The sequence below is a fragment of the Haemaphysalis longicornis genome, unplaced genomic scaffold, assembly GCF_048455015.1.
Source record: "Haemaphysalis longicornis isolate Haplotype H1 unplaced genomic scaffold, Haemaphysalis longicornis Haplotype H1 scaffold_2, whole genome shotgun sequence".
Lineage (NCBI taxonomy): Eukaryota > Metazoa > Arthropoda > Arachnida > Ixodida > Ixodidae > Haemaphysalis > Haemaphysalis longicornis.
The window spans coordinates 2,824,466-2,849,203 of NW_027526295.1; the positions used below are offsets into that span (position 1 = coordinate 2,824,466).

Sequence of the window (24,738 nt, forward strand, 5' to 3'; positions counted from 1 at the left end):
TACTTGACAGAGTGTCGCCCTTAGATATTTCTTTTGATGAAATTTTTCCCTCTAACGCGAAATTACTCCCTCTGAACCTTTTAACAGACCTCCTAGAGGATCATCTGAACGGTTTCCCATTCCACGCCATTGCTGCGACCGATGCTTCTGTCCGGAAGGAGAAGGCAGGCGTGGGTATTTTTTCTCCCGGTGAAGATTGGGCCTTTTCCCTCCGGCTGCCTAACTTCACTATATTTTTCCACGCAGAATTTCTCGCAATAGACTTGGCCCTTCGTAAGCTTCGTTCCTCGAAACGACAAGCATTAATTCTCACGGATTCATTTTCTGTTTGTTCTGCCCTTACTTCTTCAACCATTCCCCCTACGTCGAGCCCTTGCTTCTTCATCGCCTTCCTTCTTGGTGAACTTCGTTTGGTCAAGGTACCTGGATATGCAGTTATCTGGCTTAACGAATCGGCGGATGGTATGGCGGGAATGGCATTGGGCGGTCCAGTAGGGGATGTTCTGCCGCACATTTCCCTCATAACTTCGGCTCGCTCCCGTAGGCTGTGCTTACTTTAAAGTCTGCCTGATTCTGCTTACGAAGACTCGGAGCTCTAGCACCTCCGGTACTCATAGAAGTGCAGCATAAGCCAATCGCGAGCTTGCGATGTCACCCTCACTAGCTTTCGTTGTCGCGTGCCAAATTTAAAATATTACTTGCACCGCTCTTATCTGGCCCCGTCACCGTTATGCGCCTTTTGCAAAGAAACAGAGCAATCGACCATTTCTTCTTCTCCTGCCGGCGCTTCTCCTCGATAAGACGAAGAGACTTAGAAAGGACATGCAGCTGGCTAAACCTTCCACTGTCTGATAAAGTTGTTTCGCCATTCGGGGCGAAGGAACTGAGATTCTGCCACGGGGATCTTTGCAGTGCGTTGCACTCATTCATCCTGAAATCGGCCGTCTGCCGTGCTAGACATCATTTAGCCCTACTGGATTCCCTTGTCCAGTATATGCGCGCCCAGCTCACTGCTTCGTCTGTACTACTTTCTTCGTATTTCTTACTTCCAATTTTGATTAAATGGTGTTCGTTTTTGCCCTTTTTTATTTCTTTCTTTAATCTTCGTACTTTTATTTCTCTAGTCATCTACTGCTAATCCTACCTAATATTTAAATATTTTTCTTTCCCTACAAAAATTACCTAATTTCTTTCGGTAAGGCACCCATTTCCTGGCCAATCCCCCTGAATGGGTACGCGCCATTTCACTGCACCATCTGGCAGGGAACGGTTGGGAAGCTAGCCGCATCGCCAATAAACAGCAAGCTAGCCGCATCGCCAATAAAAAGCGAAACTTGAGTTTCGCTTTTCGGCATTTGTGGCTCAACATTGCTCAACAGGGGAGTAAAAAAGTAAGTCCGTCCCTATAAATGTCTTCTTTGCTTAAAGTTGGTGGTTGGAATCACCGACTACCTGGCGAACGATAACATCATGGAGTACATTACCGTGCCGCGGCATGAAAAAGTATCCGCCAGACGGCTAGGGAACTCGTCGGCAGCTTTCATCCACTTCAAGGGACCGCATGTGCCCTTCTACTATAATGTATTAGGGGCAATAACCAGATGCCGTCCATACCGCAAGTGAGTTCACTTTTGTAAGGCATGCGGGAACATTGGTCGCAGACAGGACGTATGCCCGTCCCCCAAGACAGAGCTATGCGTTAGGTGTGGCAAAGAAAGAGCCGCAGCTAATCATGATTTCCACCCAGTATGCAAGCTGTGCAACCAGCTGCATTAAACAGCCAGGAAAGAGTGCAAGAGGCGACTACGGCCAGCACCCCCGCCTCTACTTGTCAGGCAGGCGAGGCTCCAGAAAGAGGGCACGGAATCCTCGGGAACGAACTGTGGCTCGGTCAACCCGGAAAGCAGCACAAGCTCTACATCATTTTTTGATGGCATTTTGAGCAGCTCCTCATCTAGGTCCAGGTCTAGGTCACGTTCCAAGTCGAGGGCCACAGGAAAATCAAGGTCGAGATCGAGGTCAATAACCCGATGCCCTTCAACAGCGTGGAATTGGAGTTGTGGAGAACATAAAAGAGTAATGTTCTCGAATGACCAGTTTCCCCCTTTGGTTGCGGCCCCTCTACTGATAACAATAACGACGGTAAAGGCACCCCGAGACTGGGTGGCTGCCTTCAAAGCCCTAAAATGCAACGTCGAAGGAAACACGCGCATGATCAAGGAATTGGTCAAACAAAACTCACGCATGATGCAAGAAATCATGCATATCAGACAACAACAAGCAATACAAGTTAAAGAATCCCTTCAAATCAAGCAGGATGTCGCCCAAATTATACACGGTCACGCCGAATTTCAGCGAACTGTGCTAGGACTATTTCAACAGATTCAGGAGCAGATCCAGGACATCTACAAGACGCAACAGCAAATTCAAGAAACAAATATGACCATACTGAATGAAATGAAACACCTCGACAAAAGGGTGATGGTTCTAGATGAAAAAGACCAGGCTCGGAATTCGAGATTCGCAAGAATCTCGAATGGTGGAAATGCTAGAATATGACATGTAGCCCCTCATGTACCACGAACACCCCATTTCAAACAGTTCCCACACTCAAAATTTGTCAATGAAACTGAAGAACCATTACATTTAAAAAAAAACATTTGCTACAATGAAGCTTCACTGAGAAACCAGATGTCATTCCTCTGCAGGAAACTCAAGCTCAAAGCATTAGCTTAACGGGCTACGATACGCATATAGGCGACGGCATGACCCGAACTGCCATCCTTACCCTAAAGCAGTTGGCCACACAGTTGCACCCTATCCAACACATCATCGAGCACACCCTTGTAGAGATCATGCCCGACAGGAAAACGTTGCTGAGCCTGTTCATATGGAACATTTATAGTCAACCCACCGAAAAGTTGGGGGACTTCGACAGATTTTTTGTAATGTCTTGAAATTGACCGCGGGTCGCAAGATGGTGGTGGTAGGAGACTATTGCACCCCACGTGTCATGGGGGTATATAAGGTCATTAAAGAAAGAAGAAAATGTCCACAACGTGGCTGAACAACACCGCCTCATGCTGTGGAATGATCGCCCATACCCCACCCGAATGGGCAACAGGGTGTCGAGAGACACAACCCCTGACCTCACTTTCACGAGGGGTATCACCTATGCTGAATGGTAGAGACTGGACGTGAATCTCTGTAGTGAGCACAAAATTGTTCAACCGGAAATTGACCATCGGCAACACTCGCAAAAACAGCAAAGGCAAGAATTACAGACTGGAAATTCTTCCGAGAAGAAAATGACCAACAATCAATACACATAGGCATGGATGTCGAACAATGGACCACAAAACTGTTTGAAAAAGCCAACAAATATCAAAAAGAGATCCAATTACTATTTAAAAATCCAGAAGTATACCCTCACCTCTTACATATTTGAGAGGCTCGCCGAAGCCTTACACCGAAGTGCAAAAAACAAAAGCGTAACAAGAAGCTACAGAAACGCATCACCCTCTTAACAAAGCAAGCAGAGGAGTGCGCTAGCCATCTGGGAAAGCAGAACTGAAACTAGTTATGTGACCACTCAGTACCCAGTTATGTGAGTGTATGACCAGTTATGTGAGTGTACCCAAAGGGGACACTCAGTACCCAAAGAACGTGGAATATCGGGAAGTCACTCATCCCCAACACTGGATCCAAAAACACGACTGGACGACAAATATAGCGCCTCATCCACAATTTCCCTGGTACTGAAGACGGCGGCAAAAAAAAAACTCATTGGTGAGCAAGACGAAATTATAGCAGTTTCCCACCCTGATTACGTACGGGAACCGAACCTCGACATTGACACCCCATTCACCAAGGCCGAGATGGATGCGGCGCTCGCGAATCTCACAAGGAACACTGCGCCAGGAGCGGACATGATTACCAACAGAATACTCTGCAACATCCCAGAAAACATCAAGGAGGACCTTCTCAACAGAATAAACGAGGTATGGGAGAGTGGAAGTATACAGGCGCCGTGGAAGCATGCCAATATGAGCATGGTTCCAAAGCCCAACAACCCTATCGGATTGTCACACCTCAGGCAGATTTCATTGACGTCGTGCGTAGGGAAACTCATGGAGCACATGATTCTGGATCGCCTAACCCTTCAGATGGAGCACAACAACAAAATAAGCTTTAACAACAATACCAAGCTTTATGGAAGTTAACAAAATAAGGATTCCAGACTCCATGTACGGTTTCCGGCCATACTTATCAACGCAAGATATTTTGCTACAGATCAAAGAAGAGGTCATTGACAACCTCAGAACGTGACAAAAAAGCGCCATCCTGGCGCTTGACGTCAAAGGTCGTTCGATAATGTATGGCAGGGGGCGGGGCCATAATGAAGAACTTACAAAACTCGCAATGTGGGGTGAGGGCCTATAACTACGTTCGGGACTTCCTTTTGTCTCGGACGGTGACAGTAGGCCTTGGAAAGCTTCGGAGTGACAAATTTCAGGTCCCACCAAAGGGCACCCCACAGGGCTCAGTGATCTCGCCGTTACTTTTCAATATCGCGATACCTCCCAATTTCAATACCTACCCGACAAGCTAAATGCAATCCTTGGTCTTAGTCATTTCAATCTACGCTGATGACTTCACATTCTGCAAAACCAGAGGGTCAACGGGAAACCGACAGGATTCCCTGCAAGAAGCCGTAGAACGCACCGAGGCATACCTAAAGCAGTGTGGACTTTCCTTCGCCTCAGAAAAATGGGAACTTCTGGTAGTAAGAAAGAGGACGAGAGGCAGACCGCCGCCGGAAGCATCCGACCCGGAAGTGAAGCTTCATGGCATCCCTATCCCAAAAGTCAACACACTGCCAGTTTAGGCCTCACTATACAAAAGGACTGAACAGGAGCTGCTACACTCCACAAGCTCAAAAGCACCATCACCCAGGTAACCCACCTAGTAAAGAGGGTTGCGAACAAAAAAACATGAACTCAAGGAAGAAGATAATATTCGATTATTACAAGCATTAATGATCAGCAGAATACCATATGGTACCCCATATTTGGGGCTAAAGAACTCCGAAACAGAAAAACTCAACATCCTCATCCGGCAAACATACAAATTGAGGTGAGCTTGGATTCCCAAACCCCAAAAAGGCGTATCCCACTTTGTCTGAGGGAGTACATCACAGTTGCCAATATCCCTCGCAACATGCACCCTCTTTACCACAAAAGAAGGAGAAATGCCAGTGTAAAGGCACTGAAAAAAGCCTATGGATAGGATAAGGGAACAAGCTACGTCGACGCCACAGGATATTTAAGCGCGAACCATGCAGCACACGCGATAACCATGACCAACAGCAAAGGAAAGGCACTAAGCTCGGAAACTACCGTGACTGAAAACATTGACTCCGCAGAAGAAGAAGCGATTGCTCTCACTACGACAACGATCCCAAAAAGCCAAGCTCGCATGATTAAAATCACAGACTTCCAAACAGCCTGCAGAAATTTTCAGAAGTGTCTCATCTCTACAGTAGAGCCTAATATACTCCTGAAACTAAAGAATCAAAAAGAAGATGTACCGGACATATTCAAGGTGTTGACACCAAGGCACGAGTTTCTAGAGGGTAATATGGCGGCTGATGCTGCTGCCCGAGATCATTTCCACCGGACAACAACCGCTACCCTCACCCCATCAAAGCAGCTCAAGCCACTCCCCCGCCGATGTTCACACCTATCCCACGACGCACCAGGCACATACTGGAACATTACAGATTGAGCAGACGGAAATATCCACCTCCTCATCCACAACTCACCAAAGAAGAAGCAACGCAGTTAGAAGACTCCAAACTAACTCTTTCCCGTACACGCCTCACAGCTGCACATGATTCATCCAAATCTGTACAGTTATGACTGCCAATTGTGCGGCACCCCACCACTCTCTACCACATGGTGGGTTGAGTGCAAGGGTGGGAAGGAACTCTAACAGGTCCTGGCGCCATAGACGGAGCAGTGGGAGGCTCTGCTGTCCAGCGAGGTCCTGGATGACCAGCGTGGACTGGTGATCCGGGCCAGACAAGCAGCTGAGGGCCATGGCATCCTGGACTAGGGACTCCACCCACCATGGATGGTCAACGCTGCTACACTTAAGATCATCCAGCGCTAAATTTTCCTTTTATAGGAATCAATAAACGTTTAATCCTCCTTCTTTGGTTACAGATAACGGGAATGCGCCTAGTCATCATGACCTACGAAACTCAACTACATGCAACGAGTATTCCTCATAATTATGAGAGGGTGTGTTGGGAAGTGAGTGAAGTGCTTTATTAGTATGTGTGGCCATGCAGCCCCTGGTGAGAAAGAGAGAGAGAGAGAGAGGTAACTTTATTATGTTTGTTGGGTATTGCAACGTGGTGGGTGTCCCTAGTCCAGGGCTCCAGTCTCCAGAGCGCCGGTGGCTGCCCTGCGATCGTTCGGCACTGCTCGTCGTAGTCGGCGCTAGACAGTGCCTCACTCCACTGATCCTCCGTCAGAGGGTGCTTGTGAATTTTTGGGCACCCCGCTGCCTATGATACGGGGTACTTACTTGGTTGCACCCGCCGCGGTGGCTCAGTGGCTAAGGCGTTGCGCTGCTGAGCACGAGGTCGCAGGTTCGATTCCCGGCCGCGGCGGCCGCTTTTCTGATGGAGGCGAAAAGCAAAAGCGCCCGTGTGTACGAGATTTCGGCGCACGTTAAAGATCCCCAGGTGGTCAAAATTAATCCGGAGCCCTCCACTACGGCGCGCCTCATCGCCTTCGTTGCGTCGGCGCGTTAAACCCTACAATCAATCTTACTTGGTTGCCCTTGGGGCACAGCTTGGGGTATTGGGTTGGGTAAAGTTTGTGTAGACGGTAGAGGTTAGGGAAAGTGTTCGTTTGGATTGAGCAACTTGGGATGAGGAGGTGGGAATTTAATCCTGGTTGCTTTGTAGTAGCTTAGAATTTCAGAATATATGGGTATAACGGGGACAGGAAACTCTGCTTGGGGGCTGTCAGCTCATGGAACGAATGCGCAAGCCCAGGCGTCAGCCTGTTGAAAGCCCTCTATGGTTTTATGGCCAGTCAGTGCAATTAAATATGCCCAGTCCACACTCTAGAAAATGAGGGTAAATAAACAGGGTGATCAAAATTAGGTCGACAGGTTTTTTTTTAATGGCGTGCTTAGATTTGCTTGAAGACAACCTCTACAGTGAGGCTGCGCTCCCAGGGGATATAGAATTAGATGATAATTATTGATGTCAGTGACTTAATTAGTTAAAATAAATTTATAACTTTGTAGTGGTTGCTGTAAGCAGGCATGTTTGTTTTCGAAAGTTCGACGCAATCGTGTTTCTCCGCAGTTTCATTTGTCAGGATTCTTCAGCGCATTCGCACTCCGAGATACCGAACTTTGAAGTTTAATTACGTTCACATGATTACGCATGCTAGACAGTGACGGGCGCAAAGCTCCTCCCCTTTGTTCTGTGTTTCGATAGTGGTTCTGGGTACTGCAGATTGCAACAACGCCAGCGAAGACTGAAAAAGGGTACTAGTTATCACTTTTGTCTATGTCTCCACTTTGTTTTCAAGCAAAACGCCGTGCTCAGCACGCACGTCACAAAGCGAGCTTTGTGCCGGACCTCACTGTCTTGGATGCGTAATCAAGCGAACGGCAATGAAACTTCGCAGTTTGATATCTCGGAGTACGGATAAGTTAGAATAATTCGTCCAAACTAAGCTACGTAGACACATGATTGCGTCGAACTTTTGAATACAAACATGCCTGGTTACTGAAGCTCTTAAAAGTTATTTCTTAAATTGTAGTAATTAAGCCACCGCCGTCAATAACTATCACCTCATTCCCTGGACGCATAACCTCAATGTAGAGGGGTGGTCTTCCCATAAGCGCCTAGTTTTTAGAACACTTGTCGACTTAACTTTAATCACCCTAAGTATGGCCAGTACCGGAAAGTCAATCAGAGTGCCACACCATTTTGGGAAGAGCGCTTTCGATTGCACACTTATTCATTCTCAAGTAACGGGATCGTTAGTGACACGACTACAGTTAAGTTGAAGTTGAAGGACATAGAGTAAAAATCTGATGGCGGTTACGGGCGATTACTGGACAAAGCCAAATTAGGCTAAGTGGCACAGATTTGGCATGTCCTCACGGAGCTTTGACCGTTCACGTATGTATAACGTGTGGGGTATAATCCGCATTCGCATACACATTGTTGGCGACTACTTCAGCCGGACGCGAGAAGAGCTTGACAGGGGAAAACATGCTACCCGGAGTTTCATATTGTAATGGCTGTCTGCTTTACTTTTTTAGTTAAGAGCTGGAGTTCCCAGTACGCTTGGAGAGGGGGAAAGGGCGTGGCGGGGACAGCGGGACCGAATCGTTGCCTCTTCCTGTCAGCTTCGTGTGTCACGCGATTGTCGTGTGCGTTTGTGGCATATGCCGGGGTCGAAGCAATGCGAATTTTAAAGCTCTCAATTTTGTAGGCCTCGCCTTCAGTTGACAACAGGGACGTACCCAGAGGGGGGGCCCGGGGGGCCCGGCCCCTGCCCCCCCCCCTTCCCCCGAATTTTTTCGAGCCATACCCCCCCCTTCCCCGTGCTACCTCTCTTCTTTACTCGCACACATTCTAAAGCGGTGCCATACATATCCTGGGCTTGATAGCTATTTGACGCGTTTTTTTCGAAATCAGCCAAATCCACCTAAGGAGAATTTGAGGGGAAAAAACGAAAGTTGGGAACCGTAACTAAGTACAATGCTGTCAAATATATTAAATGACATGTTTCACATGTCAGCTAGGGGAAATCCATTACGACAAGTAATTAAGAATTATGCGGAGAATTTGAGCAATATTAGGATAAGTTCGGATTTGGCTCGTACTCAGTTGAAACAGCCAAATTGGTGCGGCATTCTTATGAAAACTTTATTGCAATCGACGTTCAAGAATGGTACGATAGAGTGTTAAGCAAAAAAGGCAATAAATATGCAACAGAGCTTTAACAACAGTAAAACTATACATCAGGAGCCGGTGAGTCCTCTTGGCAGCATTAGCAGGTCTTTTCGAATGGTTCCGTAGGGTACTTTTTTGGGCACGCCTGAAAACCCTCATGAAGCTCTTCCTTGCCTTGCCATTAATTTCTAAAACGCTTCATAATAAGCCTGATCATATCATCTTCCATTGCTTGCCATGGCTTGTAAGCGGCAGCTAATTTGTTAGGTACGTAAATCGGAAATATGGGAGTAATAACAATAATAATAACCACATTTACTCCGTAAGGACGAGGGAGACGAGATAAAATGATAGTATCACACCTCTTAGTTTCATTTCGTTCACTTCTGTTCACGTTATCGTAGACGTGTGGCGGCAAATCATTTCCCGATCTCCTCATTGCTCTTTGAACTCATAAGCCAGCTCTCAAAAGCAAAAAAAATTGATGCAAGAACGCACAAAACAGCCCGAAACGTCACATCAAACGCGAAATCCCTTTGGGCAAATGAATTTGGCTCATTTTGCTCCGTGCCACAGCAGGGTATGGCTCATTTTCAATACGAAGTAAGATCTTCGTACACGCTTAAGGAATTGCCTCAACTATTTATCTGCCACATTTTTTAGGGGAAATTTGGCGGGATTTTCTTGGCAGTGCAGTTTTATCTGACTTAGTTTTGGTTTGTGGATTACGTTCATTTCGAAAAAAAAAGACGGCTCATTTGGGGGTCAACGTGGGATTTAAAAAAATGCAGGCGAGGTTTGTTTGCTCCGTTTACACCGAAGGCAGTATCGCTGTCCACTGGCTTCGTGCTCCGCTTCCGGCCTGCCACTAGCAATTCGCTGCACCCCCTTAACCCTGTCCGTCTGCAATCGGTGCTTGGGTCCTCTCGGACAGCAGTAACTTACCGCTTGTTTCGCCAGGGTGGTGCTTTCAGCGGTTCGGGTCGCATATGCTTTGGTGGAAAAAAAAAATTTTTGTCTTTATAAATTCAACAAATACCTCCGTCCTAGCGCGCTGTGGTGTCAGCGGATACTGTCGCCCATGCCTGGTGTTTGTGGCTCAACCGTTTCCTCCCTGAGCCGAACTCACAGCGTGTTTTTCACTAGTTTTCATGGAAATGCTGCTTTTGCGTTCATCGGTAAGAAGTCTGCTTGCCGCAGAGAAACCTGCCGCAGGGTTTCTCTACGGAATGCCTTTCAACGTCCGGCTCGCGCGCGTGTGCAGCATCCGCCGAACAAACCAAGGCGACACAAGGGCTTGGAACTGAATGGCGACGAGCGGAGCGGCGCGATGGGGTGCAGGCGCCTCTAACATTACGCCCGCTTAGGGAAAGCTACCGTGGGAGTACAAAAGCCCCGTTCCATAGTCGGCGTGTCCGTCTGGACAAGAAGGATCACTCAAAAAGGAACCACAAGAACGTTACCAAGCCCGACGACGGCAGGGTAACAAAGTAATAACACACGGAATTAGGCGTATGACATCTACGATTTACCTAGCATTTTATTTCCTTCCTTCATAGCTAGTATAGCCACGGGTTTTGTTTGGAGAAAGGAGAAAAACAGGGAAGCGCAAGAGGTTTTCCACGGAGATCTGAACTCTCCGTGGCAAACTCTCCGTGGCAACTCTCCGTGGCAATTTATATCACTACAATTTAGGCGACTTTTTTTGCAGGTTACTTCACAGTTATATTTCAGACGATTTTATTGATCTCAATCGCTTAAGTACTAAAAATGTCAGCAGGCTTGCCGCCAATAACAACTTCTTTACCGACTGTGCACACTAATTACGGCAAGAAAACTTCTTGCTTCGCTGCAATATCATTTTGGAATAGCCTCCCTTTTGCAGTAAAGTCGGTATCGTCTATAACAAGCTTTAAAACTTCCTTAAACGTTTTTTTTTGTTGTTATTAACTTCAAGTATCGACTTCCATTGTTTTTTTTGTTATTATTGCCATTTACTTTTCTATACCTCTACGTTTACTGCTTCGTGCTACACTGTGTTACTGTGGCTTCGAATATTGTGCATTTATATGTAAATTAGTCTAAAGCAATGTTTGCTAATTATAAAACTACACAGTTATTTGTATTTCTCTTCTCTCTTTAGTAGGTTTGCTCATGTTTATTTCATAATCCCTGCTCCGACAAACTCACTTTTTGCGTTTTTATAGAGGGTCACGTTACAGTCTGCGGACTCTGGGACCCTCTTCTGTATATTAATATGTTTGTGTACCTTTACACAGAAATAAACTTGATTTCGAAATTGACAAAAAAAAAAAAAAACTCTCGAGTGCCTACATGAACTTCCGTTTCTGACGACTTCGATTGCGTGTAACGTGTGAGATGCCCCAGATATACGCCTTAACATTAGCAGAGGGAATGTATATTTACTGTGCAGTACGCGTACTTATTCCTGGAAGTATTTTAATTACTGCCGTTCTTTTTTTAATATTACAAACTTCGCGTAGGGATCTTTACCGTGCGCTGAAGTCTCGAACATACGAGTGTTTTCGCTTTTCGCCTCCATCACTAGGGCGGATACACTTAATTCCATTTCTTTATGCAGGTTCACGAACCTTTAAGGTAAAGGCTGGGCGTTAATCGTGTTTGTACTAGTAACGGCAGGTACCCTCGCCCACTCCCCTAATTTGCATAGAAAAGGTACCTTGAGTTGCCCCCCCCCCCCCCCTCCGAAAAAAATCCTTGGTACGTGCCTGGTTGACACTCAAGCTTTGACAATTACAACACAAAAGTGCTTAGATATCCTAGCAGTTTTTTCTCGTTGCACATACCTGCATACTGGGTTGCCTGGCGTCCTCAACGGCGTCTTCTTCTTTGTGAGGAGGCCAGCCATTATTCCAGGCAATACGTAGGCCTGTCTGTCGAGGCACCTCTTCAGCTGTTTGTAGGAGCAACGCCCTTGGGTAATGCCATGGTCTGCACTGGCTGGAAACGCGAAATTCGAGGCAAGTTAACCAAATAACGGTTCACCACTTACGTGAGGCGGCGCCGTGGAAAATTTACCCGCCTGCGTTAGTTCCACAAGGCTGTCGTCTAGTCATGGGCGGGTGAAGACGAAGGGTAATGTGCATACACAAGAGGCACGTACACCTTGCATCAGCGGGGTACACAAGCGCAAAAGCACGCGAATATCCTCCCGCATCGCCGATAGTGCACACTAGAACTACTAAATAAGCTTCTTTATAGTAACGACACTGACGCACGGGGGCAACCATTTTGGTGCCTGGCGCGACGGTGGCCAACTTTATGCGCCCTATTGCGGCTAACATGGACGGGCGGAATCGGTCCGGGCGCCGTTTGGCGGCTATGACAGCTGTGTTTACTTTTCGAAGATGTAGTTACAGCGCGCCGGTGCGATAGGATTAGGCACGGCTACACTAGCGCAGCTTATTTAGTGGCTCTAGGTTACGGTAGAGCCACTAATTAAAGGGACACTGAAGTGCATTTGCCAAGCTCCCGCTTTTGCTTGCACTGCGTAGACTGGCTCAAATTAACGCGCTTTTCATCGTTTATACGGCTGATAAGTCAGTAATAATTTTATAAAGCGCCAAAGAAGTAAAACTTCTATGCGCGGTCTGTGGCGGCCGCACCAACTAAAGGCTGTGACTATAGGAGGAGATGCACCTTGATTGGACGATGTCGAAGACTACACTAAGAAATCGGGGGAGTTGTTGAAGAGTCCAACAGTCATTGTACTCTTGTAAGCGTTGGCGGAGTCCCCTCGAAAGCAGCGGGGAGTTGGATGCAATGTTCGCTCTCCATGAGGAGGAGAGCAGAACTGACCGTGTACTCTTCTCGTTTGCGGCGGAGTGCAGCCCAGTTCTGCTCCCACACCATTGAAGAGTAAACCTGCACATCGTCTGCCATTTCCACTACGAAGAGTAATTGAAATTTTATTCTTGTCCAGTGCGGGAGTAAGCATGGAGATGCACTCCTACCATCTACGCACACCAACTCATGAGCGATGTTGTATTTGCATACGAATATATTATATAAAACAGTTGTGTAAAAAGCGCCCGGTTACTTCTGCTGCGCATTCTAAACGTGCAAGAATATGAATTCGTGTAACCATTGCTCGCAGCGTTCAGTGGCGGCAGGCGGAAACCGAACGAACCAATCTACGGGCCGCTGCCGATGGCCGCTTTGGAAGAGTTTGATAGAGTACGCTTGTCCCTCGCCTAGTCGAGCTAAAAAAACGGATTGTAAATCTGAGATCGATTGAGCAAAATGGTGTTGTAGGAAGTGAAGTCCGCGCTCTTTTGATAGCTCAAGCCGCAAGCGCAACACGGACCCGACCCAACTACCGTGGCTTGTGTCGCCGTGATATGTATGTAGATACGATAGCTTTTATGAGGTTAAATAAAGGGAATCCGGCTACATAACTGGTATTAACAGCAATATGAGGCCCGTCTGCAACATCGGCGTGTGAGGAACAGGCGATATCACTGCGAGGGCATCTCTAATACACCGTCTACGGTGAAAACAGTTTTGACCGTCTACGGTGAAAACTGTCTCGTCGGCTGACGAGCGAAGGTAAAGGCGTAGACACCGATCGGCTGCTGTAACTCAAGCGCCTTTATTAAGCGAAGAGAAATGGTGAAACCCAGCAGGTCCCCGATGGTGCGGCGGCGCAGGCGTAGAACACGATACGTAGCGCGTCATATATCCGCCCGGTCAGGTATCGCGAACCGCCCGAGCAAGCGTGAGAAAGGCACCTTCAGCGAGCCGTGAAGTGCGCGTCCACTACCAACGCCTACAGAGGCGGTGAACACGCCAAGACCGGGCGGCCGACTTACTGACTGCGCCAGACCGTGATGCAGCGCTTTGTAAACAATGAGCTCCGAACTAAGTGGGCTTTCAAGCAGACGAAGCGCTTCGTGCAACATGGGAAGTTGTACCTGCCCTTATCGTCATACTTGCTTCGAAACAGTGCGACGCGTGTTGGCTAACTGTTGCACGCCTGTGCGTCAGCGCGACATCATCAACACGCGAGCAAGTCGTATATTCATTCATTCGTGTGTGCGTGCGTGGAACTAGTTTTAAATGCATAGCATTTTAGTAACTCACAATGTCACGCGGCGTTGGCGTGCCTTGTCGTAGTCCGCATGCGCGTCTTGTCGTAGTCCGCATGCGCGCCTTGTCGTAGTCCGCAGCCAGGAAGAAATAAAATAACAGTTTCCGGCGCCCGGTTTCGAACCCATGACGCCGCGGGCGGAACGCAAGGTGCCCGGCGCCCTACCGACCGAGCCACGAAACCGACACACATTTCGACGCACCGAACGCGCCTTATATCCTTCACTCATTTCTCGTTTGTTTCGCAAGCGCCACAAGTTGTCCCGCGCCTCCAAAAGATGGCGACACGGGTCCCGCAATCAAGAGATACGACTTGCCGGCGCACCCCCTCGGAAATGCTGTGCATTTGATCGTGCCCCTCGCGAGGGGGATGTCTTTTTTTGTGTTTCACTGATTTTAAAAACTACCTATCACTATCCTAACTGCAGTTTATTAGCGCGATTAAATTTATGTTTTCTTTCTTCCGGCCCCCTCGGATCGCACGCGACGGCACGAGCGAGCAGCTTTAGCGCGGGGGAACCGTTAGAGCTGGCCACTCTCAGTTCAAAAGCGGGGCGAACGGCCGCATTAAAGCACGCAACCACCGTCTGTGGGGCGAGGGCGCTACGTGGGGCGATGGATTGAAGCGACGGCAGCTGGCCCATCTGCCAGCGCGCGGCGTCAGCCGTCACGTGACAGCCATCGCGTCGCTTGTCTTTTAGCTCGGATAGCGATCGGGAACGGGTGGTGGCCGCGTCCCCCTCTCCATCATATGATGAGGAGGAGGAGGAGGAAAAAGCGGTCACTCTAGGCATGAGCGCGCAATGTGTACATAGCGTCGAACACGTACTATAATACTATACGCGGCGGCTGTCCACCCGCATCGTGTGTGTACCTGGAACCTCGAGAAAAAAAAACGCATAGGGTGAGACGTGTGAAGCGTTGGCTTCGGGGAAGAAGGAAAAAAAGAAGGAATTATTGGAATGGCAGCGCAGATGAAGCGATAATCGAGGAGTATACCCCAGTGGGAATTCACGGGGTGTGTATCAGGGGAGCTTTGTCTCACATTTCTTTAGGCTTTTCCTTTTTGAAAATATCCGTGCACGACTGGACACTGAACGTATAGTTGTTTTTCTAGGAGACTTTAACTGTGTATGCTCTGCGCGCGACAAGTCCAGTGATACGCCATTCCGTGACTCGAGCATCTTGGCGTTGATTGAGGCAGCATCAGACAATTGTTTAGAAGATGTCGGGGATGCGCTTCTTGGCGTAAGACAAGTGCATTTCACCCATTTCCAGGGCACAAGCCACGCCCGCTTGGATTGGGCTTATGTTTCGCTCGAGCTCTTACCTGAGTGCGGTGATTATTCTTTCGGACGAATATCACAGCTGCGGCAGCGCCAAGGCCGATTCCGGAACTATGTGTACTGTGTAGCGACTGTATTCGCGGCCGTCGCAGGCTTCGCGCCTTAAAGGAGCCATGAAGAGAAAATGCAAGTTGGTTTTATTCGAAAGATTTCGTGTTTTATAGTGCCCCCAGCGCTTGTCCGGATACAAACGGTGCTTTATTCACTGAGAAATTAAACAATTTAGGTTAAAATTTTGATTTTCCCGCTCAATCGTGCGTTTTCGTGGTCCCAAGTGACATCACGGGAACCGACCGCTCTGCAGCCTAGAGTACCTTCATTCACGCATCCGCCGTACAGGGTAGAGACACGTAACGCTGGCGCCGCCATGTTCGGTTGCTCGCTCGCCGCCGAAGCAAGTCATTGTGTCAAAACCGCGCTAAAATTATTGCCGCAACGCGGTTTACTGAAGAAGTTTGAATCATATTGTCTGTTTCGCGTTGCTAGGTCTCGTGGGAAACGAAAAGAATAACGCGTTGAGCCCGTTGGCCCAATTGCGGCGGCACGGGACCGTTCAAAGGTTGTCTCCACCCTGTACAGCGGTGTTGGTTTGTTCCCGCGTTTCTTTACGTTCCGTAACCTAGATGGCGCCACCATACCGTGGCAAGCGTTTGGTTTGTTTTTGCCCGCATTTAAACCTGGCTTGTTTTTGTTCTGGGAGAAAATATTCGTTCCCTGAAACAGTGCTCGCTCGACAAATGGGGTCACGCAAGACACCGTTGCTTGCGTCAATCGGCCAGTGTCGTCTGAGACAACCCCAAGCCCCGTAGTGCTGTGCAGCTAAACCAAAGCATGCTGTGCGCAGTACGAACAGCAGAACGCATCAGTACTTCTATGTTTACATGTGCTTTCGTAACTTCCACTGTTTGTCCCATCATTCTTATTGCTTTGTAAAGAATGTGCCCTAAATTTAAGCGCAAATCGCTCGTTCGTCTAGTTTGTAAGCTCTACCTAATTTGCGTCTGCTTCTGCCAGCCTCCGCCAATCGCAGAGCTTAGCCCATGTGACATCACAGGTTCTGTTGCGGGAAATGAGCTGGTGGGTCGCATGACCATTCCAGTTTTTCCTAATTATGTAGCTTATTTGAGCGAAGTTTACGTTAAAAGTGGTGTCAGTATGATTCTAACGAGACAATCTTTTGAATGAACCAAACTTGTGTTTTCTCTTCATGGCTCCTTTAAGCTTGGGATCTTTCGTTGCTATGACGACCTTGGATTTATCTACCGGACGAAGGAACACTTGCGGGAAGTAGAGGTAAGCCATTAGTTAATATCGTATACTTGTCTTGAGTATTTAACGAATCAGAGTTGCTCTCTTAACTTAGGACCGCGGAAGCGGTTAGCCCTAATCTTTTCGTGACCCATTTTGACCGTTGCTTAGATTTGAAGGGCGGCTTTTGTACTCGTGTGCCAGCAGCGTCGATTCTTGCACCATTTCTACCTCTTTTGGTATCCTAGCCGAATGTTTTCGCAGGAAAGAAGCACGGTCGCGCGAATAGTGGCAGCGCTACCCTGCACCCTTAGATCGGCGGCTAGGGTTAGAGTGGCTGCCGTGCAGTGGCTGGCTTCCTGCACGGCTCCAACGAATTGCGTACAATGGGCTGAGTGATAGGAGCGCGTGGCAGCCACCAAAATTACAATAACTTTAGTGACCGCCGCGCGTACAGCAGCAGACTGCAATGCTGTCCAGACAGGTTTTTTGCGTTTTGATTGAGGGCAGGATGGATGGAAAGGGAACTTTTCGGGGCGTACGCCCCGCACTGTTAAAGGGTAACTACATGCGTCTAAGGCGATGAGCGACGCGAGAAACCTCACTCAGTGTGTACGGCAAACAGGTATTGTGGGCGACACAGACAAACGAAATTTTTTTGCACAGGCCGCTGACCGCGGCGACAGCGGCAGACGGGCCGTTGCCGTAGCGAGCTTATTCCAGGCCAGAAGCAGCCCACAAGCGAGCGGCAGGAACGGCGAGGAAGGGCATTGGCAGCAATGCATTACTTTTTTTCGTTTGTCGCTGTCGCCCAGAGTGTTTGTTGTACCCATTGCATTACTTTTTTTGCGTCGGTTGTCGCCGTCGCTGCATGTAGTTACCCCTTTAATGTTGGAACGTTCTGATCGTTCAATAACGAGCTTATTACTTCTCATCAAATGTTGCGATCTGCAGCGTGTATGCAACAAAGAATACTCCAGAATGAAGAACACAGTAGCTATATGACCAATTAGCAAGTTTTCCATGCTGGACTTGTGAACGTATTGTAACGGCGTGATTTGGTCCGGCACCGCTACTGTTGAAGGATGAATCCGGCGATTAAGCACGCGGAGGTTTCAGAGGTTCAAAGGTTAACTGGTTTAATGATTGATACTTAGATTTAAAACGTAGTCAAACTGTTACAGCGGTTACATAAAAAAATACGGCCCATCTCCCCGCGAGGGGGACTCGAGTAAATGCGTCGCATAGGGGGTGGGTGTATTGCGTTAACGTTTAGTGTTTGGGGAGTTGGTGGTAGTGAATGCGTTGTATCAGCAGCTTCTTGACGTAGTTTGAATGAGTCAAGGATATAAGGCGCGTTCGTAGCCTTTCATTCTGTGTCGCTTTTGTGGAGCAGTGGGAAGAGCACCATGTTCCTCGCGTTCCGCCCAGAGGTAGTGAATGCGTTGTATCAGCAGCTTCTTGACGTAGTTTGAATGAGTAAAGGATATAAGGCGCGTTCGTAGCCTCCCCTTCTGTGTCGGCTTTGTGGCGCAGTGGTTAGAGCACCATGTACCTTGCGTTCCGCCCGCAGGGTCGTGGGATCGAAACCTGGCGCCGGTAAGTATTATTTTTTATATAGTGTAGGGGGGGGGGGGGTGCGGACCTGTTGTTGAGAGCGAGGAAGGTAGCGTGATGCGGGAGAGGAGGAGTGGGGGAGAGGGTGCGCCTGCGCGCTGAGCTGTTGCGGACGGACATCGGACGCTACATGTGAGTTAAAGAAATGCTCTGCATTTAAGATAGGAGAAAACAGGCAATCAAGAGTACTTAACGAAACATAGTTGGCGGGCGAAGGGTTCCCGCCGTCTGGCCATGACGACCGGCAGCAAGTGGCTACCCTATTGTAGCTGCCCCCTCAGTAGCCGGCGGAGCCGCGTTATATCCGCGTCAGCGGTGCGGTGGGGGACGTATTGGGGGACAAAGTGCATTCTGGAGCGCGCGGACCGCGGAGAACAAGGCACACCCGCAGCCAATCCGCGAGACGCTTCTTAGCTCCAATCAGGTACATTTCCGAAAGGAAAAACCAAGCATTCACGGAAGACACAAAGTTCAAACTCGAAGGCTCCCGTCTCCGGCAAAAGAATTACTGTTGAGAATAAAGTAAACGTATACGAACTCCCAAAGGAAAAAGGCAAGCGGACGTTTGAACCAGACCGAGGGTTCGGAGCACACAGCGGCCCGCGTAGACGCAATGGGGGGTCCGAGACGCCACTGCGGCGCAGCTGGGACGATGGTCCCCCTCGACAACCGCGCCCTCCGGTCGGTCAGCGCGCACACCGCATGCGTTTCTCAGAAAAAAAAGGGGGGAAAGGGCCCAGCAGCGTCCTAACCGTTCTCATACAAAGCACTTGGAAGCAAGCGCCCTCACGGCTGGCACTGAACTCAAAACAAACAGAAAACATCAACAAACCTCCGCTTCGCGACAGTATAATGGGACGCACGTTGCAGTCGGCTGAAGGCATAATTCAATGCAAATTAATCAGGAATTATAACCTTACAAAAACGTTATCACTACTTAAATTTTGTGCAGCGTTTTTATACCGGGAACGAAAGCGGGGCAAACACTGGAAGCAACGGACACGTAAGCACTAATGGGATTTGGGCGCAGTGCGTAAGCAGACAGCTGTAGGGCGCACTGTCTGACATGACATTTGCCATGTGGCACAATGAGCGAGGCTGCGTCCAAGGTCACCGCACATTCGCGTGTAGACTCGTGACTGCGCCAATCAGTATTGCATTTCAATACAGGTTCAGTGCGTGCTGTCGGCGCAAAAACTAAGCTATCACCCAATAAACTTCATTTAACGTTGTCAACCTCGTCAATTTTTTTTTTCATTGTAGAACTTATCTTTGCTGTCTTCCTCTTTCTGCCGATGTAGGAATCACGGGAAGACGCTACTTGGCTGAAGTTTTTTTTTGATCGAGAGAGATCCCCGAGGCGCCAGCAGGAGCGGCCGTCGCATTCAAGACACTTCTCACAGCCTTGGACATCGTGGATTGGTTCTCATTGCTGCTGTCTGTGTTTTGGCTGTTCAGTGTGTAACACGCTTCAAAGGCGAAGCGCACCTTCTTGCTTCTGTAGACGTTACTTCGGCTCAAGCACTATGCCCTGGTAAGTACACTTCTGAAGGCCGCCACCAACATTATGAAGAGGTCAGCTCGAACGTGTTTGTTTTGATTACTAAGTTATGCCTTTTTAAAATCTTACCAGCGCATCCTCATTTGAGATCCACCCCGCCTAAAAAACCCAGTGGCAGTGCTTTCTGCAGTTTCCTATTGTCCCACCAACATATATCTCTTTCAAAGTTCCTGTGTCAATGGCTTTGTGTCTTTGTTTTGATTGCACCTTGTAATGCGTAATTAGTTTGGTATTTGCAAGCGGACGCAATTACTCGGGGGAGGAGTTTGTGACAATAAGTCGCCGACTGCCCCAAGCAATCGCTTGCGTCCGCTTAAATAACCTCCGCCGGCCGTCCCGTAGCCCCACTTCGAAGTATTCCCATTGTTCCTCTTTTCCCCCTCCTGGGGGCCCTTGCTTCCTTCGCTACGATCGCAAGCGCGCGTCCACGCCAGCGACCGTGACGTCACCCTCGGACAACAGCGCTGGAATGCGGCAGCTCGCATTGTCCTGGTAGCAGGCAGGACGAAACAAAGGAGGTGCGCACAAAGCTGAAGGGAGGGAATTCGGGGTACCCCCTTCAGCTTTGTGCGCACCTCCTTTGTTTCGTCCTGCCTGCTACCAGGACAATGCGAGCTGCCGCATTCCAGCGCTGTTGTCCGAGGGTGACGTCACGGTCGCTGGCGTGGACGCGCGCTTGCGATCGTAGCGAAGGAAGCAAGGGCCCCCAGGAGGGGGAAAAGAGGAACAATGGGAATACTTCGAAGTGGGGCTACGGGACGGCCGGCGGAGGTTATTTAAGCGGACGCAAGCGATTGCTTGGGGCAGTCGGCGAAGATTTCAGAACGTGTTACGCGGGGAAAGGCCCGGGGGTGACGCGCTTTAGCAGAAGCACATCGGTAGGCTCGCGACGGACCGGTCCACGCCTCGGCTCAGCGCTCGAGTTCGCCCGTCGCCGCGAGTCCCATGGCCGACCAGCTTCTGCACCCCGGAGCCTCGAAACACGTGAGCTGCTGCCCGGCGAGGCCGTCTCCACCTCGTCGTGACTTTCTGCCGTTCAACCGGCGGGTTCTACTTGTCTCGTAGAGACTTCCTCTTCCCGCGCCCCCTCCTTCGGAATTGTTTGTCGTATCGGGTTAAGGTATCCGCCTTCAGTTTTTTTTCTAGCGTCACTCGTAACTAACAATGTTTGTCCCCTAGAGGGTTTTGCGTGTTGTGTAATTGTTAGTATTTTTTTTGGTAGTTGCGTTGTTGAGGTTTAAACAAGTGTTTGCCTCTAGAGTGTTTTTGCGTGTTGCGTACTTGTTAGTACTTTTGTTGTAGTTGCGTTGTCGAGGTTAAAACAAGTGTTTGCCTCTAGAGTGTGTCGCGTACGGCTGTCTGAGTATGTTTTCGAGGTAGAAGGTTAAGTCGTAGGCCACGGCGGATTAGTGCCTGCGCGCACAGGCCGATGGCATTGTGAAGGTTTTTTTCTCTTCTTGTGTCGGGCGTTGCCCTGTAGTCTTTTTGTTTGTACAGTAAACCTATATAGTCCAAAACGTAGCCGAGCATCTCCGTTGTGATTTCCTTCACCCCAGCAATCTCGGCACACGTGAAAACTCACGGGCCGACCACCCTGCTAAAATATAAATAACTGTTGTCTCGCGCCCCTCCTTTGGTATTTGCAAGCGGACGCAATTACTCGGGGGAGGAGTTTGTGACAGTAATCCACGTTGAATTGTTTTAGCCCCAGATTTTTGTTTCGCAAAATTTATTTTTAAATGTTTTTAATGTCTCCTAAATAAGAGCTGGCTTTCCAGTCCATGTGAAGCACTCACTGAAGTACTAAGGCCATTTTGTTTTATGTTAATACTGCTAACTAATTTCCCACTGCTCTATTTCTTCTCACGCTTTTCGTGCTAATGCCAGTACCTTTTTATTTGTGGGTGTTAATGTCATTTTTATTGTCTTAATTTAATGTTTGTATTTCAGTTGCTTTGCTGCATTTTTATTCGCGAATTTTTCTTGGATGTATGCTAAATAGGCGCTGCGTATCCTGTGTGCAAGTGGAGCAGGAACGGTTTTTATGCTGTGATATTTCAATTCCAAATAAATTGCTTTTTGTCTGAAATTGCGCAATGAACAGATTGTTGTGGTATTTTGTTGAAAAATGAAGTCTGGGCTAGTTTTTTTCTTATTTTCTATGTTTCAAAATCGCTTGTCCTTTTCTGTTTATACCGGGAACGAAAGCGGGGCAAACACTGGAAGCAACGGACACGTAAGCACTAATGGGATTTGGGCGCAGTGCGTAAGTCAGTGCGTAACTGTCTATAGTAACATCGTGGGGAGGTGGGGCGGGGGCGCTAGTAGCAGGCGGAGCGAAAACACGCTGCCTCGCGCGAAATAGCAGAACGCTCTTGGGGCGTAACGGGATGCTTTCCAAGAGAGATTAGTAGTACCCTTCTGCAGTATCCGGGAACGCCGCAACCAATAGAACTTATTCACGCCTAAAGGGAGGGACGGAACGCTGCCTTGGAGATGGCATACACTCTAAGAAAACGGGGGAGTAGTTGAAGAGTCCAACAGTCATTGTACTGCTGCAAGCGTTGGCGCGCTCCCCTGGAAAGCTGCGGGGAGTTGGATACAATGTTCGCTCCCATGAGGAGGAAGAGCAAAACTGACAGCGTAGTCTTCTCGTGCGCGGCGGAGTGCAGCCCCAGTTCCGCTCCCGCACCACTGAAGAGTAAAGGTGCACATCGTCTCCTGTCTCTAGTACGAAGATTAAAATTGCAATTTCATTCTTGTCCAGTGCGGGAGTAAGCATGGAGATGCACTCCTACCATTTACGCACACCAACTCACCAGCGATGTTTTATTTGCATACGTATACATATAAATCACTTGTGTAAAAAGCGCCCGAGTACTTTCGCCGCGCATATTTAACGTGCAAGAATATGAATTCGTGTAACGATTGCTCGCAGCGTTCAGTGACATGAATGGAGCAAGCTTAACAAAACTAAAAAAACGCATGTCTCGATTTGGTTTTCTTTCTTTGTTTTGTTTTTTCCCCTTTCATGGCTTAGTTATCGACATTTAAAAAATGGGCCCATCTCCCCGCGAAGGGGACTCGAGTAAATGCGTCGCATAGGGAGTGGGTGTATTGCGTTAACGTTTAGTGTTTGGGGAGTTGGTGGTAGTGAATGCGTTGTATCAGCAGCTTCTTGACGTAGTTTGAATGAGTCAAGGATATAAGGCGCGTTCGTAGCCTTCGATTCTGTGTCGGTTTTGTGGCGCAGTGGGAAGAGCACCATGTACCTCGCGTTCCGCCCACAGGTAGTGAATGCGTTGTATCAGGAGCTTCTTGACGTATTTTGAGTGAGTCAAGGATATAAGGCACGTTCGTAGCCTTTCATTCTGTGTCGGCTTTGTGGTGCAGTGGGTAGAGCACCATGTACCTTGCGTTCCGCCCGCAGGGTCGTGGGATCGAAACCAGGCGCCGGTAACTGTTATTTCCCTTTATAGTGTAGGGGGAGGCTGGCTGCTGCGGACGCCGACGCACGGGTGACATCGTGAGTTATACAAATGCTCTGCATTTAAAAGTTCGCCGACTATGCATCACAAAAGGTGCGCACCACGGAGGAAAGAATACTCTGCGCCGATTTCAGCGATTACGCCGAGGGCATCCCAGCGGCGGCGCGGCGGTGGACGCCGCGTCCCCGTAGTTCAGCCCGACGAAGATATGGCGTACTTCCACGGCGGATTTTCCGCCACGCGATCTCGCGTCTAGGGTGAAAACCGACACAGGCGGTGCACACGCAAGGACCGGGCGAGCGACGACTGATCGCGCCAAACCGTGATATCCCGCCAGAGCGGAACACAGGGCTGCGCCTTGTAAACAAATGCTACGCACGAGGTGGACTTTCAAACAGACGCGTCATCCAACATGGGAAGTTCGACCTGCCCTTACATACTTGCTTGAACACAGTACGACGCGTGCTCGCATCGAATAGGAGAAACTTGGTTTTGAGAATTAAAGGTGTAATTATTGAGAAAACTGAGGTTACAGTGGATCAGGACAGAAGAGCACGGGGAGGAAACGTCTGACGGGGAGCGCAGGCGTGGGGCGACTCTCCTCGGCGAACAGCACACACACGCCCCACGCAATACTCCAAAGCTCTCACTCGTTGGTATAAACATCCGGCCGCGTTCGCTGCGACGGTGGCGGTTTCATGCGTTTCGTGCTCCGGGCTTGGTGCCTCGGCAGATCGCCGGTGTCTGTTTTCGTTTTCGCCTCACGGCGCCAGCATACTCATCGCGAGAATTATCCGAAGCTTCGGAGACGGCTTTCCCAACATGGGAAGTTTGACCTGCCCTTATCGTCATACTTGCTTGAACGCAGTGCGACGCGTGCTCGCTAAAGTTAACTGCTTGCATGCCTGTGCGTCAGCGGTAGATCACGAACACGTAAGCAAGCCGTATATTAGTTCGTTCGTGCGTGCATGTGTGCGTGCGTGCGTGCGTGGAACTAGTGTTTATATCGGACGGACATCACAGCTGCGGCGGCGTAGAGGCCGATACCGGAACTATGTGCACTGTGTAAAAATGCGCGCGCAATTGGCCGGGGCAGCCGGAGTGCAGTCGCTGCCTTTGCAGGCTTCGCGCCTTAAAGGGACAATGAAGTGATATGTAAACATTGCGGGATTACTTGCGCAAATTGTAGTCCGGAGTCCCCAGGCCATGTTACGACCACTCTGGGCGCGTTTACGCGATTTTATTTAGTAGAAAAATTAATTCGAAAATGCTGTCCTCCTCTCTTTACGCTCGCCCATTTTCTGCGGCGTTTTCGTGTGACGTCTCGAGGAGCCGAGCTAGCAATTGGCTGCG

General features: G+C 49.0%; 1 protein-coding gene across 1 annotated transcript in view; it reads right to left on the reverse strand.

The window, feature by feature from the left end:
* LOC144168688 (uncharacterized) overlaps positions 1–24,738 on the reverse strand; it is a 204,908-nt gene that overhangs the window by 52,326 nt on the left and 127,844 nt on the right. Inside the window, exon 6 of the mRNA XM_077697621.1 lies at positions 11,824–11,977. Coding sequence (XP_077553747.1) covers positions 11,824–11,977 — 154 coding nt within the window. The remainder of the gene's footprint in view (positions 1–11,823; positions 11,978–24,738) is intronic.